General features: G+C 49.8%; 1 protein-coding gene across 3 annotated transcripts in view; it reads right to left on the reverse strand.

The window, feature by feature from the left end:
* LOC138537572 (torsin-1A-interacting protein 1-like) overlaps positions 1 to 12581 on the reverse strand; it is a 731597-nt gene that overhangs the window by 609589 nt on the left and 109427 nt on the right. For all 3 annotated transcript variants that reach the window (XM_069641458.1, XM_069641460.1, XM_069641461.1), the window contains exon 3: positions 12336 to 12401. In XM_069641458.1, coding sequence (XP_069497559.1) covers positions 12336 to 12401 — 66 coding nt within the window. The remainder of the gene's footprint in view (positions 1 to 12335; positions 12402 to 12581) is intronic.

Consider the following 12581-nt stretch of genomic DNA (forward strand, 5'->3'; position numbering starts at 1 on the left):
GTTGTTAACCGAGTATCTGAAAATGCTGTTCTAAAGATAGTCCATCATAATCTTAAACCAATGTTGAGGTAAACTTAACAGTTTTTTTGTATGTCCATCGTATTCGATTACCTTTAACACCTTAAGTTAAAAGGACGAGGTAGCTCGTCCTTGGAATTCCCTCCAGGGTGCCAAGGACGAGATAGCTTGTCCTTTTTGGCACTCTGTTTTGAGCGATCCCTGCAAAGCAGCCATTTCGGGCTGCTGCGGTGAAAATAAAAGGTGAGTCTCCACCTTTCTCCCCCTCGATCTCCGGCTATATTTCAAGCCGGAGATCAAGGGAGGTGCCGTTGGAAAGGGGAGATTCTCCCCTTTCCAACGACACCTTTTGTGAAAGCATTGCTGGGCGCGGATCGGGCGCAGAGTGCTTGATCCGTGCCCAGTAATGGACACTAGACACCAGGGATATCTTTGAATGGGGGGTGGGGCGGGAGGTGGGGGCTGCCTACAGTAAGCAGCCCTCCCCCCCCAGCCCCCAAAGCATGGGGGCACATATGTGCTGAACCCTGGGGGCAGATGGCTGATCATCTGCCCCCAGGGAAGGGGGCAAAATAAAATACAAAATCAACTGGGATGGGGCATTGGGGTGGAGGGGCCCTAGACACCAGGGATTTTGTCTGCCCCCCTGAAAGGGTGGTGGCCCTCCCACACCAAGTGGAAAGGGGAGCCACTCCTTGTAGCCCTCCCTGGAGGCGGATTTATGCCCCCAGGCAGGTGTACATGAGGTGGTCCCCCATCCAATTAGGGGGAGGGCCACCAGGAATAAGTGTGCAGAACCCCAAAGGATGGGGCCTGCAGGTTAGGCCCCCCCCCTGGGGGCAGATGGCTGATCATCTGTCCTCGGGGAAGGGGGCAAAATGAAGAGGAAAAAAAACAAAATAAAAAGGGAATTTTGGGTGGGAGTGGGGGGGGGGCCACTAGGGATTCATTTTACGGAAAAGGGGGCTGGCCCTCTCCCCAAGGGGAAATGGGGGCATCCCTTGTAACCCTCCCTGGGGGTAGATATCTGCTCCTAAGAAGGGGCACTGACCACAGGGAAAGCTGCATGTGATGCCCCCTCATCTGCCCCATATTGGTGTGCCAATCTGCCCCCAGGGTACCCAAACCGTATTGCCCCATCCACTGGGGGCCTGTCCCACAATTGTTAGTGGCCCTCTCCCCCCACACCCCAAATAGGTGGCAGGGGTACCTCATGCAGGCCTCCCTGGGGGCAGATATCTGCCCGTAGGAAGGGGCAAATGGGTTTTCAGGGGCGGGGGGGTGGGGGCGTGAGGTTCAGTAGACCATCAGGGATGGCTTGCAAGGGGGGGGTGGGTTTTCATGCTTGAAAATTATTGATTTGTTTTTGCTGGTGTGACCGTAACACATGTTTTTTTGTTTTGTTTACAGCTTTTTCTACGCGAGCAGCTCCAACGTTATGCGAGTACTGTTTTTTATTATTCTATGGTTAGGGCCCACTGTCAGTGGGGTCGGTGAGACTGGGGCTGGGTTGTTGGTGGTGTGGGTGGGAATGGGTTGTCTGGGCAGATATGTTGGTGGGCTGGGACACAAATGCAGGGGCAGGCCACAAATTGCCCCCCATGCCAGCAGAACATTGATGTTTGCCTGGGAGCGGATCCCTCCCATGTTGGTTGTCCGTCTGCAAGCCCGGCTCCAACTCTGGCTGTGCTACGTTACAGATGTCGCCTCCAGGGAGGAATGGGGATCCTGCCGGGGCTCCCTGGAGCTGCTGCTGTGCTTAGGGGACGGTGCACCCACATGGTACATGGATGTCCAAGCCAGGGACATCACCTCCAACCATCCTGGAGTTGCGGCTGGGCTGCATTACAGCTTTTCCCTTCGGGGAGGTATTGGCACACTGCCGAGACTCCCTGGTGAGGAGAAGCTGTAACGCAGGGCAGCCAGGGCTCCAGCAAAGTCGGCGGTAATATCCCTGGCCTTGGGCACGCTTCTCCCATGTGGGTCTTTGCTGGGGGTTCTGGGTAATACATTCTGGGCCGATTTGCGCAAGTCAGACCTCTGGATTCCCACGGGTGTCCTGTTTTGGGAAATGCATGGGGATCCCAGCTTCGACACCCTAGGCCCAAATCTGTAAGTTGCCCATATGAACAAAATGTGCTGTGCCGAAAGGCTTGGGGTTACCAGCGAGTTAGCCTTTTCCTTTTGCACCCCCAGTAGGTGCACCCACACATGTGAGGTACCGTTTTCATCCGGACATGTGTGGGGACGCGGGTGGGTAGGCCATGTGTTGTTGGCGGTGTTTTGGTGGGTGGCCAGAGCAAAATGTCTGAGAATTGTCTTTATTTCCAGCCAATTTCAGAGACATTTCCCTATGTCCATGGGGGTTGTGGGTAATAAATTATGGGCCGCTTTGTGCAAGTCAGACCTCTGCATTCCCACGGGTGTCCTCTTTTCAGAAATGCATGGTGTTCCGAGTTTTCTTTGGTGGCTTGGACACCCTAGCCTCAAAACTGTAGGGTGCGTGCATGAGCAGAATTCCCGATATGATGCTGTGCCGAAAGACTTTGGGTTACCTACGTTTCAAGCTTTCCCCTTGGCGCCCAGGTACGTGCACCCACCCATGTGAGGTACTGTTTTCATCGGGACACGCGTGGGAATGCAGGAAAGTATGACATTTGTTGCGTTTGTATGGTTTTCATAACGTTTTGACCCATTTGCTGGTGCCCTTTGTCACACAACCCTTTCATTTCCTAAATGTGCCCTACATTTAGTCGCTGCTTTAGGCACCATACACTTTGGTAACCCTCACAAGTCACCTACCCTTGAAAAGGTCTGCCTGTGCCCTTTCAAAAAATGTATGCTTGCCGTTCCTCAACACATTGGTTTTCCTGATTTACACATGCAAAGTACGTCTGTTCAGGCCGTAAGGATAAAACTCCTGTGTACCATGGCTTAGTGTTTGGCTTGTGGTATTGCTTGTTTTGTGAAACACTACAAAAATTGTGTGCTTTCCTAACTGCAAGAGTCGGGGGAATGAAGCGGAGCATTGTTTTTCTCAAAATTCATAGAAGCCATTGCTGTACCAAGCCAACCATGTCCACTGCATACCTTTTTTTCCTGTCATTTTCCCGCTTCCCCCTGCCCCCCAATCTATGGCATTTTCCCCTACATAGTTGTTGCCCGACCTGCCCAAATCACCCCTTCCTAAACTTGGAATGTTGTCTACTTTTCAGAAATGTATGCCTTTGTCCTCCAATTCCGCTTACCTACCATTCCGTCCATGCATGTCCAATTGGCAAAAATGTCAAAATCGCCTACCTCTCAGAAAAGGGTTGATAACCACATCAAAATAATCCTTTTTCGCTTCCACTCAACCTGTTCTTGAAAGCCAGGAAATAGGGGAATTTAGCACAGCAAACCATTTGTTCCTAGCTCTTACAAGTAAAAACCACCGGCTTCTTTGTACATCATTTTATTGGCATTTTTTTAAAAAAAATTCAATGTTCCCCCTTTTTGGTTATTTTCTCTCACCCCCCTATGGCAACCTAGGATTCCTGGGTGGCGTTACGACTGTCTACATGTGGGGAAAAAAGGGGCCAAATTTGGCCAAGATATCTCATGTAACAAAAAAGTTACAAGGCATTGAATGGCAACATACCGAAATCGCCAAAAAAGGCCTTGGCATTGGGGGAAAACCCATGGCACTTAAAGGGTTAATATTAGTCAGAACTCACTCAGAATAATAGGAGGCAATCCCTCTGATTGGTTATAGCAAAATCAATAGATAACATCCTATTATCACTTGCAGGTGTATCAATTACAACTAAATTTCTAACTATTTAACTCACCCGACACAAATATGTAGTCAATTATATAGCTACAGCCCCTGGCATTCAAAGTGGGACAATAGTTCTCAATGAATTCTAGTCCACTAATTTCTGCGAAATTAATCCATAAAGTACCTCTCTATTTGGGATTCCCAACCTTTGTGGTATTTATAGCCATATTAGCAAATAGAGTGTCACCTATTGTACGATCTTCATTACAATCCACATTTAAAATCTCCTGCTATAATGAATAAACCATTTTTGTTAGCATACGGCCACAGGTCAATCTTCTTCCCCAGATTATTAAATTCCTTTTCCAGTTGGCAATCTGAATACTTCAAAGGGTTCCAATAAACATTGGTAATGAGGAGGAGAAAACCACCATCACAAGTCTTTACACTGAAAGCCACAATAAGCATCAACGTCAAAATGGTCCATTCATCCTTTTTCACAGCCTGAAATGCCCGTTTATATGCAGTTTAGTCCCCCCATAGGTCGACCCTTTGTACTCCCTGTTGCATAGTTGTGCTATGTGGAAGCCATCCCATAAAAGCTTGCTTCGAGCCCAAGTTGCCTGTAGTAAAATAAAATCATAGGATTAGGATGTAGATTACAGGATTCATATTTAGGAAACGTGGACATTTTCTTGAGCTCTTCCTATTTGGTTGCTGTGTTTGAAGCAATTTTTGGTCTTTACTCAGTGATGTTATTCTTTGATTACTTGGCCCTCTCATGGATACCCAATTGTATGCCATAATGGCAGAGAGTTTAGAGAGGGAGGCTCTAGCAATTCTACAATATGTCCACTTTAATTGGATCCCTCGTGTTCATATCAAATGTTTCAACGTCGTCATTAGACAGTCATTTCGGAGTAGTCTCCCCATTTACTTCAGGTTCCTTGAGCGAGAACCTTACAATAGAGGACAGATTCATAATTTTCCCTCAGGTGCGATCCATTTTTCAAACGTAAAAAAAAATTCCAGTAACAGTCGAGCAGGTTTATTCTCTGCACTAATGTCATACAATAATGCAACACTAGATTAATGGCAATGGTAGAATGAGTTTAAAGTGACAGACTCCAGTACAAGCAATTAAGTCTACTCCGGACTGTTAGATAATGAATTAAACAAGGAATAAAGACGCTCTTGACTGGAAACTAAAATCACAAAAGAATGCAATTGCCCTTGGTTCGCCAATGTTGAGGATTAAACTGCAAATATCATGGGTGTTTGAGATGGCGACTCCCTTTTAGCTTGAATAGTCGTTCGGCCATAGAGGGTGCTGTGAGAGTTCACAATTCGGCAACTCGCTGTTGTTTCAGACGTATGATGTTGTGTCCTCAATGACCGCCCAGGCAGTAGCCTCTTGAAAGTAGTTTGTAATTTTGCCTGAACTATTAGAAAGATTAGGCTTCTTTAGAGTTGAGAGGGGTGGAGAAGCAGCTAGAGGAGGGGAGTGACATTTTGGTTGAGTACCCAGATTTTGGCAGTGCACTACTAAGATCATACCGCATGCGTACAAAAGCAGAAAGGAGAAATCCTACAGGTACTGTCAAATAGCATTAGCCATCGTACCATAGTAAGTCTCCTCCACTGCTTCTCCACAGAACTGCTAAGTGTTATTCGCCTCGCTCTTCCGTCCTGCGCGTTCGCTCCGTCAAACGAAATATGGCCTCTTCGTGTGACCAAACAACCCACAAGTATGTATGGTTTAAGTGTGTCTGAGTGTTTGGTATGAAAACACACCACCTATACAAACTCACAATGAGCTCAGATTTGACTTTGATGTGTGTTTTTATATGTGTAGAATCTGTAGAAGAGTTCTCCAGGTCATGCATGTATGAAATTTACATCTCCTGAAATCAGACAAAGTAAGTCCCGATTTTGAAGGAGTTCAGAATTATATTAGTGCACATGTACGTAATGTACATCTCCCTCATGCAAGTGTACAGTTTATATATAAAATGTACATTGAAACTGCTCTTGCATTAAATGCCTCCTATACATATAAAGGTTCACATTAAAGATCTCCAACTTTGATGAGAATTTTCAATAAATCTAGGAGGTATTTAATTTTATATTCCGCATATTACATACACACATGCCATGCATATACATACATACGGAAAACTGACATAAAAGTCAATCGTAATTTTAAGTAGGTTTATGAAATGTTCATCTGCATGCATTTGCAGTTAGTATAAAAGATGCACATGCTCTTAAAAATATTTTCTTGAAGTTGGCAAGTCCAAATTTCAAAAACGCTGTTCAGTGCACCAATTCATGAGAAGAACAAGTTACTTTCTTACCTGGTAAAGTTCTTTCGATGGGATGGTCCGACGACGTATTCCATATCTATGACATGTAATCACCACAGCTGTGCTGCTTCGGAAACTTTTTTCGGCGTCTGCGTCCTGCGTCGATGACGTCAAGGCGCCGTCGACGAGGACCTCCTCCGACGTCATCCGATGTGATAAGTAGGACGCACAACGCCCGTAGCCTCAGTTGTAGTTTTTTTTCCCCCAGAACGTGTGACATAAGCCAACTGCCAGTCAGACACAAAGCCTTGTGGAACGTAAGCTGCAATCGCAAAAGAAATTCTGCAGCGGGGAAGGCAGGGCGGGAGCGATATGGAATAAGTCGTCGGACCATCCCATCGAAAGAACGTTACCAGGTAAGAAAGTAACTTGTTCTTCGAGGGGATTGGGTCCTCCGACGTATTCCATATCTATGACAGACTCCCAAAGCAGTACCAGAGCAAGGAGGAGGGAAAGAATTTAGAATCAAAATTTAGAATAGCCAATCAAATAGCAGAGCAACGGACCGCCTTGCCAAAGGCCAGATCCTGCCCTCGGATGGAATCGAGGGAATAGTGACGTACAAATGTATGTGCTGAAGCCCAGGTGGCTGCATCACAGATGTTGCGAATAGGAACACCCCTCTGTAGTGCAGTAGACGCAGCCACACCCCTGGTAGAATGGGCCCGCAAGCCAGCCGGTGGGTCCTTACCCGCCAAACTGTAACACTCCGAGATGGCTAAAATAATCCAGCGAGACAAAGTCTGTTTCGTCACAGCTTGCCCCAAACGCTTCCCAGCGTAACCAATAAAGAGTTGATCGTCCACTCTGACCCGGGACATGCGTGAAACATAAAAGCTTAAAGCTCTCCTAGGATCAAGCCTATGGAGCCTCTCCTCTTCCTTACCAGGATGCGGAGGAGGATAGAATGCCGGAAGAACAACCTTCTGGGCCAAATGAAATTCCGACACCACCTTCGGAAGAAAAGAAGGACGAACACGAAGGACAACCCTGTCCTTGTGAAATACAGTGAAGGGAGGCTTAACTGAAAGTGCCTGTAACTCACTCACTCTGCGAGCGGAAGTAACCGCAACTAAAAACACAGTTTTCAGAGTTAACAGCCTCAAAGGGCAAGAATGTAAAGACTCAAACGGAGCACCCATAAGAAACCTAAGAACAAGGTTTAAATCCCAACCAGGCACCAGGAAAGGTGACGGAGGGAACACATTAGTGAGCCCTTTCAGAAACTGTGAAATTAAAGGGATTTTAAAGTAAGAACACTCTTCAGACGAGCGCTTAAAGATGGACAGCGCCGCCAGGTAACCTTTAATGGTACCCACTTGCAAGCCCCTGTGGGCCAAAGAAAGTAAAAAGGACAGAACCATGGGGATGTCACATGCAAAAGGATCCACATTCTGAACTCTGCACCAGTTGCAGAACTTACGCCAACGGCAACGGTACAGAGACTTTGTTGCAGGCCTTCAGGCCAAAAGCAATACCTCCATCACGTCTTCAGGGAGGTCCCAAACCTTATACCTCAACCTCTCAGAAGCCAAGCGTGAAGGTTGAGGGATCTGACCTCTGGATGGAGAACCTGACCCCCCTCCCGTGAGAGCAGATCGTCTCGGTAGGGAAGACGACGTGGAGGGCAGATGGACAAGTCGAGAAGGTCCGGGTACCACGTCCTCCGAGCCCACGCCGGAGCAATGAGGATCATCCGGGAACCGAACTTCCGTAACCTCCGCAGCACTTGCGGGATGACGGGGACTGGAGGAAACGCGTACAGCAGCGGGAATGACCACTCCACCACGAACGCGTCTCCTAAGGCTCCTTTTGGAGGAAATCCCCGCGAGCAAAACCTTTCGCACTTCCGGTTGACAGTGGAGGCGAAGAGATCCACTTGAGGGGTCCCCCAAAGGGTGAAGATCTCCAGGAGAATCTCCTGTGCCAACTCCCACTCGTGAGAGATCGCGCTCTGCCTGCTCAGAGCATCCGCTGTCACGTTTTCGGCTCCGGCCAGATGAACTGCCGAGATCGAAACTTCCCGCTGGATGGCCCAGAACTCGAGCTGCATCGCCTCCCTGCACAGAGGAAGTGACCCTGCCCCCCCTTTTTTGTTGAGGTAGTGCATGGCCACTGTGTTGTCCGTCAGGATCAGGACATTCTCCCCTCGCACAGACGGCAGAAAAGCCTTCAGGGCTAGCCTGACGGCCCTCAGCTCCAACAGATTGATATGGCGTCTGGACTCCGACGGCGACCAACGACCGCTGACTGTCAGCCTGTTGGCATGAGCTCCCCATCCCGTGAGGGATGCATCCGTCACGATCGTCACCTCCGGCCAGGGAAGCCAAAATGGAGCCCCCTTCATCAAGTTGCCTTCGACGGCCCACCACAGAAGGTCCCGGGCGACCGAGGACGGCACTTGAATCGAGTCCGACATCCTGCCGGAGGACTGCGACCATTGCGTCTTGAGTGCCCACTGCAAAGATCTCATCCGCAGGTGAGCCTCTGGCACCAGAAGAACGCAGGAAGCCATGAGGCCGAGCAACCTCAAGAACTCGAACGCTGGGAGCGTCTGGGCATGCTGAAACTTGTGCACCATCTGCTGAATGTGAAGAGCCCTCACCTGGGGAGGAAAACACTGCCCCAGGGAAGTGTCGAGCACTGCTCCGATGTACAGGAGCCGCTGTGTTGGCGTCAAATGGGACTTCTTTAAATTGAGGGGGAAGCCCAGCCTGTGAAGGGAGCGACAGGTGACCGATAGATGATCCAGGACTTGCTCGGGAGAGCTCCCCCTGATCAACCAATCGTCCAGGTAGGGGTAGACGTGAATCCCCCCTTGCCTGAGATGCGCTGCCACCACCACCATGAGCTTGGTGAAAACCCTCGGGGCGGAGGTCAATCCAAACGGTAGGACCCGAAACTGAAAGTGCGAGTCGCCAACCGCGAACCTCAGGTACTTCTTGTGCTTGGGATGGATCGGCACATGGAAGTAAGCATCCTTGAGGTCCAGTGACACCAACCAGTCCTGAAGCTGAAGGGCCTGGAGGACTTGAGAGAGAGTAACCATCTTGAACTTGTCCTTCCTGAGGAGTTTGTTCAAACCGCACAAGTCCATGATGGGTCTCAATCCCCCGTCTTTCTTGGAAATCAAAAAATAAGGGGAATACCATCCCTTGTTCCTCTCCGCTACAGGCACCAGTTCTATGGCGCCTTTCTCCAGCAGGGCTTGAATTTCCTGCGCAAGGAGCGGATCCGGACACCGCAAAGAGAGGTTCCCCGGTGGATTGTCGTGAGGCCTGTGCCGAAAGGGAAGACAGTAGCCGTGGGTTATGATCTCCAGAACCCACACATCTGAAGTAATGGCTTGCCACTCTACAAGATGCTGCGCCAGCCTTCCCCCAACCGGCGAACCATGGGACATGGCCTCATGACTGAGTGGGAGCGGCTGCGGCGTTACCTGAGGGCAAAGAGGCAACTGCCCGAGCGGCCTTGGCACCATGGGTACCCTTTCGTCCACCTCTGGTACCCCTGCGTTGGCCTCTTTGACTGCCAGCTCCTCTCGCTTTACTGAAGGACGAGTAATAGCGAAAGGAACCACCCCTCCAATGCTGTCCCCTAGGACGAAAAGGCAGAGGTTGGCGAACTGCAGCGCCCAACGACTTCGCTGCAGCTTTCGAGGTCTGCAAACTCTCACGGCTCGTCAGCCTTGCTGCCAAAAAGGTGCTCACCGTCAAAGGGCATGTTGAGGAGCCGGGACTGCACATCCGGAGCAAACCCCGACTTCCGCAACCACGCAAACCTGCGTATCACCGTGCTCGCCGCCATGGACCTACTGACACATTCAGCTAAGTCCAAACCCGACTGAACGGACTCACACATGGCATCCTTACCATCCTGGACCATAGCAAGGAAACCATCCCGTTCGTCCCCTTCGGGAATATGTTCAGCCGCTAACGCAACACAGTTCCACAGAGAGTGCGTGAAACGCGACAAGGCACAAATGGAGTTGGCCGCCTGAAGCGCCATACCACCAGAAGAAAACACTTTCTTCGCCCAGCCATCAAAACGTTTGTCGTCCCTATCAGGAGGGATGGTAGGGTACGACACCTGCTTCGCCGGGGCCGTGGCCGCCTGCACCACCAAACTCTCCGGAGTGGGGTGCCTGGTCAAGTAGCAGGGGTCGCCACTGGCTGGACGGTATTTTCGCGACAAGGATCTGCCCACCACCGGGAGACTCTCCGGAGCAGTCCAAGCCGCCGCCACCCTTCTCTGTAAAACCATATGGAACGGCAGAACCGGGTCAGTTGGGGGACCAACATCAAGGATGTCCGTAAGATCATCCTGCACAAACTCCCCTGGGGGAGCAGACCATCCCAAGTAGTCAGAAACCCTAGCCATAAAGCGCCGGTACGAGGAATCAGCATGAGAGCCAGGCTCAGGCCTACAAAACTCCACCTCCGGAGAGGTGTCCAGTCCACTGGCATCATGCAGTGACTGTCTCAACTCGTCAAACTGACTATGGCCCGAGACAATTTCATCCGGAACCTGACTAGGAACCAGGCCATCAGAATCCTCATCCGCCTCTGAAATATAGTCCAGGTGGCGAAAAGAAGGCACCCTAGAGTGCTTGCTCTTAACCAGAGCCTTCCTAGGGGGTCCACCCGTGCCACGGGGTACCTCCGACACGAAAGCCTCGAGAAAGCCTGTCGACGCCCTCGACGCCACAGACTTCGATGCCTTCTTCGAAGACCTCACAGGTGCACACAGTCTCGAACACGTCGAGGACCGGGACCTGGAACGGGTACGTCGAGAACGAGTCCCCTTGTCCGAACGGGACCTCTCCCGTGACTCGTGCCGACCACTCTTGCGAGCGGTGTCTCTCGACCTCACACGACCGACCCCACTCGGGGGCGCGGACGGCTGAGTACCCTGCGACTCAAGAATCGCCAGCATCTTCTTCCCGAAGGAAGCCCATTCCTCCGGCGTCGCACGGCTGGAGGGGTAAGCGACGTGCCGGGCAGAGCCCTCCGAAGAGGACCTGGAAGACGACCGGTGTCGGCGCTTCCGAGAATGCCTCGAAGAGGCTGAGGAGTGGCGAGACCGACTCCTAGAAGGAGACCCACGAGACTTCCGACGATGACGCGGAGAGTCACCCCTCGAATCATCCGTCGAAAGCCCTGCAGACTTCGACTTCCGGGGCTTGGACACCCGACCTACCGACAACAACTTCTTACGTTCGCGTAAGGCTTTGGACGCGAGCGACTGGCAGTCGATACAATCATCCGTGTCGTGGGCCTCCCCGAGGCACCAGAGGCAGGCGTCGTGCGAGTCCGTCACCGACATCTTGGACCCACACTCCCCGCACTTCTTGAAACCCGGACGCGGGGTCGAAGACGAAGTAGAAGACATCTTCTGAAGGATTTTCACAAAGTGAACAGGTTCGAAGAACCGAAAAGAACAGAACTCCAAAGAGTCGAGGCGTTTAAACCGAGAAACACGGAGCAACACGTTCGCGGAAAAAACGGAACTGAGGCTACGGGCGTCGTGCGTCCTACTTATCACATCGGATGACGGACGTCGGAGGAGGTCCTCGTCGACGGCGCCTCGACGTCATTGACGCAGAAAAAAGTTTCCGAAGCAGCACAGCTGTGGTGATTACATGTCAGATATGGAATACGTCAGAGGACCCAATCCCCTCGAATATCTGTGTGTTTGGTAAAATTCTTGAAAATGAGAAAAGAAAAAAAAAAAAAAAAAAAGCACACCCACCAAACCACACACCGCCAAAACAAGAAGCCCATGTTAAAAGTAAAACAAACATGTTTGAATATAGCCACGATACATTTTTTTTAAAAAAGACGGACAGGTTCCTAAAAATTTGACTGGAAGGTTTTTAGATTTTCATGGAAGGGTTCAAGAGGTATTTTCTGAAACTCTTGAGATAATTTGTCTTAAACCCAACTATGCCATGGGCTAGCATTATATATATTTATATAAAAGCTAGATGTACAAAGCCACTGCTTTTATAACCAACAAAAGGAATGCGGACAATCAATGGAAATCAAGTTGGTATTTGAACACTGCACCATAAGGGTATTTGAACACTGCACTATAAGCGATTGGAGATCTATTTAGTAAAATTTGACGCACAACAGATCATGGAAGATGTAATAGAAATGACAATACAACATTGTTGGCAGTTCTCATACCTCGCCCAGGGCTTCTGATCGGTGGTCGTAGCAAATCATCCTTTTGGCTGTTGGGGGCATCACCTCCTAGATAAGACAAAGTCTGCTGTCAATTATATCTTACAATATATTTTCCAAATACAAACACCCAGAATGCACTAAATAGCTGGAAGGGTACATACAAAAATACATTATTTACGAAGACCTGCGCATGATATGAATTGTCATTTATAACGCGCCCGTAGACAAGTGTTTCTAGGCAAAACA

This window comes from Ambystoma mexicanum, chromosome 1q, assembly GCF_040938575.1.
Source record: "Ambystoma mexicanum isolate Mex_15411 chromosome 1q, UKY_AmexF1_1, whole genome shotgun sequence".
Classification (NCBI taxonomy): Eukaryota; Metazoa; Chordata; class Amphibia; order Caudata; family Ambystomatidae; genus Ambystoma; species Ambystoma mexicanum.